The 3,687-nt window shown below is 38.2% G+C and overlaps 1 protein-coding gene across 1 annotated transcript; it reads right to left on the reverse strand.

Moving 5' to 3' along the window:
* Positions 1–881: 881 nt before the first annotated feature.
* On the reverse strand, positions 882–3,218 carry LOC133823428 (uncharacterized). The gene has a single exon (XM_062256200.1). It carries the CDS (start codon positions 2,460–2,462, stop codon positions 1,203–1,205), a length of 1,260 nt encoding a protein of 419 aa, XP_062112184.1. The 5' UTR covers positions 2,463–3,218; the 3' UTR covers positions 882–1,202.
* Between the last annotated feature and the right edge of the window lie 469 nt (positions 3,219–3,687).

Raw genomic sequence — 3,687 nt, forward strand, 5'->3', positions numbered from 1 at the left:
TGAATATACCCACAAACTTTCCATGTGAGATATTTTCACTAACATCAAATAATATTTCTAAAATTTTCTATTTTCTCCTTGTAGTATTTTTCCATTTCTTTATCGGTTTTGATTATGGTTATATCAACGATCAAAGACCGATAGTACCATGCAATTTGATTAGAGGATTCTTTCATGAATGATAGTTTTTTTTTTTCTTTTTGATAAATTGTGGTGTAGAGCAAGCTCAAAATTAGACATTGAATTATGTATTTACACAAAGTGAGCTAAATTTAATCATAGAAACTAGAAAGAGATAAAAAATAAAAAAACCATTTAGAGTGATCAACAACAACGATCAATAAGAAATCGAAAGTTTTCATGATAATATATAGAGTTAAACTAGGTAATGTATTTTGGATCGAATCTGTTGCATACTATAAACAAAATTACATAAATGATACTATATATTATTGCAATATATATCTGGATCGGTCTAAAAACGGGATTACTTCTATCCATAATACCTATGTAAGATGAAACGGAAAAAGTGATTATTTTTCACGCTTACGCTGCCAACTTTTATGATGTTCACAATCCATGAATTCATGCTGAAGTAGAACAATCGAAAGCAGGGATTTAGCAAACAAAGAAAGATGTCTTGTCTTATTATGCTCACCACCAAAAAGAGGGGCATTTTGAATTAAATTCAAGTTCAACAAAATCCACATATAAAGTTTATCAAATAAGACATAATTTGATTAATCACGTACCACATTACTACACACTCCCACATGATAATAAAAATAAAAAGCACATAATCAACATATCGCGCATAGTTCATATCATTACTGAATAATCATCCGATACTCTGATGGACTGTATTCACTTCACTAGGGGCATTAGCATCACTAAATAGAGATTATTAAGAAAATTCAGAAAATATAACAAGTGTGCTCATAATAAATGTTTAGTTGATGAGATTATGTACAGTGAAAACGATGAACCAGCCCATGTGTTGTACACAAACTTGATTCTTACAAATTGAAAGCATATGGAAAAGGACTAACTAATTTGAACCAAATACACTGGAAGCATAAAGTAGCAGGAACTCCATAACTATGGCTGTGCAATAGTTATGTAATTAAGTGGTAGTGAGAAAACTTCCAGACTGAATACATAAAAACCTTGTCCAGTTATACAAGTGGAAACAAGGTACGCTTTTAGTTCAGCCGTCTCCTTCGGGGTGCCCGTGAATCTCCGGTATCCAAATCTGAAACTCTTGAAGCCTCATTTCTTCTTCTGGAAGATGATGTTGAAAGGGACACCGCTGATTCAATTTCTGCAGCAGTGTCAATTTGAGACTCTGAATTTATTCCAGCAGCAATGCTGGAGAAAGAATCTCTATCATCAACCGGAGGAGGCTGCTGCTCCTGGTTCCTATTGGGAGGGTGATTCCTAAAGGCCTCAAAGAACAATGCAGATGAAAGAGAAGATGAAAGAGAAGGAAACGCTCCTCTTTGAGGTGTTCTTCGAATGAAAAGGGACTGAAGACGGCGATTCTCTACCACCTCAGGGCCAACCATGTTTGATTGGTTCAAGTCCACAACATCCTCATCTGTTGGTTCCACTGGATTTTGCTCCCTGCGAAGCCCTCGGGTTGTCAGAAACCTATTTAGCAAGCTTGTTCTTTCTGCTGTTTCCCGAGCACTCTCTGGCTCATGAGGCTGACTAAAATCTCTAGTCAAATCAAATCTACTGCCAAGGCGTCGGATCATCTCTTCCACTGGAAAATTTAACGCACTCCTCTGAATGGTTTGCCTCAAGCTCTCGACCCGCCGCGCATGGGGTCTAGGAGGAATTTTAAGACTAGAGTCCTCTTCTGGCTCCAGCTTATGGTTCCCACGGCCATAAATTGGGGTCACATTCTTCAATGTTACTTCTCCCTTGCACACTGGGCATTCCTTTGCATCAGAATGTAAATGTAACCATCGATAAAGGCATGACCAACAAAACAAATGACCGCAACATGTAACAACAGGGTTCCTAGACAAGTCCAAACAAATGTTACAATCAAAAAAGCTCCCATCACTTGCATTACCCTTTTCAATGTCATTCTTATTCTCTGATGCATCTTCTTCCGAAATCCCATTGTTAATTTCACATGTTTTGGGCAAGTGATTTGTTCTTCCTACTCCATCGACACTACCTTCACCTGCCTGCAAAGTAGTTGCATTACTAGAATTGACCATGAGGTGGTTCAACTCCATTGAAAGGTTATGAGCCTCAGGTGGTATTTGAAGCCGTCGCCATCTGGACCGCTGTCTGGCTCCAATCCTTACAGCCTCCCTAAATCTATGAAGAGGATTATCAATCCGCTCATCTAAAGTCATTGGAACGTTTGACACTGAGCCCAAAGTTGGGTCGGGACCAGGACTAAGGTTCAAATCAAGGTTCATCGAGTCAGAAGTCTCCTCCCCCATCACAATTTCGCAAGCCCAGGTATTAAAAAAGCTTACTGTATCAGAAGCTCAAAAACTAGATATAAAAAGAAAAAGGAAAAGAGCGCTTCACCGTAAAATTGAAGAGACCCGCATCCTAAAACCAGTTATTCTTCCAAAATAAAGTAATATGCAAATCTCGAAACAGCTAATTTGAACTAAATTTGAATAACCCCAAATCACAAAACCCTACCTTTCATCTCCCAAAGAAAGAACGAATCGTAACACAACTAATACAACAGTCACAAAATTGAAGAATCCCAGATTAGAAAACCCTTAAATGGACACAAATTCAGCAGAACCCAATCGAAACCCTAGCCAGAATAATGAAATTAAAAAAATAAAAAAAAGTCAAGCTAGGTTTCAATACTCCAACATGGTCACTCCAAAGTATATTACCCGGTCATAATCGATAAATCCCAGCTTAAGAATCTAGGGTATTATAGCAACTGGGAAAAAATTTAGGAAACGAATACTTAAATGAAATAAACCAAAACCTGGGTCGTCAATTGTGATGATGGGTCTTCAAAACGAGAAAGTATAGGCAAAGTTTGACATGAGTTGACAACCCCCTCCATAGCTGAGTCGGGCTCGACTCAGATTCGCCATAGAAGAAATCTCAAGCTTTCTGATTAGAGATTTACGCGAGATAAATGAGAGGGTTTAGAGTAGTGACCCATTATGATGCGAAAAGAATAAAAATGTTGCTATGGAAAAACTGAGAACCAGAAAGGAAGATAGAGGAAGAGAAAGAGAAAGAAGGAGATGATCTCAACCGTTGGTTAATATACCTATAAGTTTATTCGATTGATGATTGGTGGTGAAGATCACATCTGATGAAACAACCGGTTGTGATGAAATCATGCATGATGACTTATAATTTTTTGTTTATTTTAGGACCCATGATTAATCATAATCACGTGGCTCACGTTGACTTTCATTTTACATCTTGGCCGTGAATTGATATCATTTTACAATCATAACCTACAAAGGGATTACAACAAAAGGGATTACAACAAAAGGGAAACTTCAAAAATATGATAGAATAATTACCATCAACACCACAAATTGGACATGATCTTGAAAGACCCAAGCCTCATACAAGGCCTTCACGAGACTGCCCTGTCTCACCCCACACGAGGCCCAAGCACACTTCGCCTCGCCCACCTCACTGAAGGTCCCATAGACCCGTGCCTAGGTGTCGCGC

The sequence above is a fragment of the Humulus lupulus genome, chromosome 3 (genome assembly GCF_963169125.1).
Source record: "Humulus lupulus chromosome 3, drHumLupu1.1, whole genome shotgun sequence".
Taxonomy (NCBI): Eukaryota; Viridiplantae; Streptophyta; class Magnoliopsida; order Rosales; family Cannabaceae; genus Humulus; species Humulus lupulus.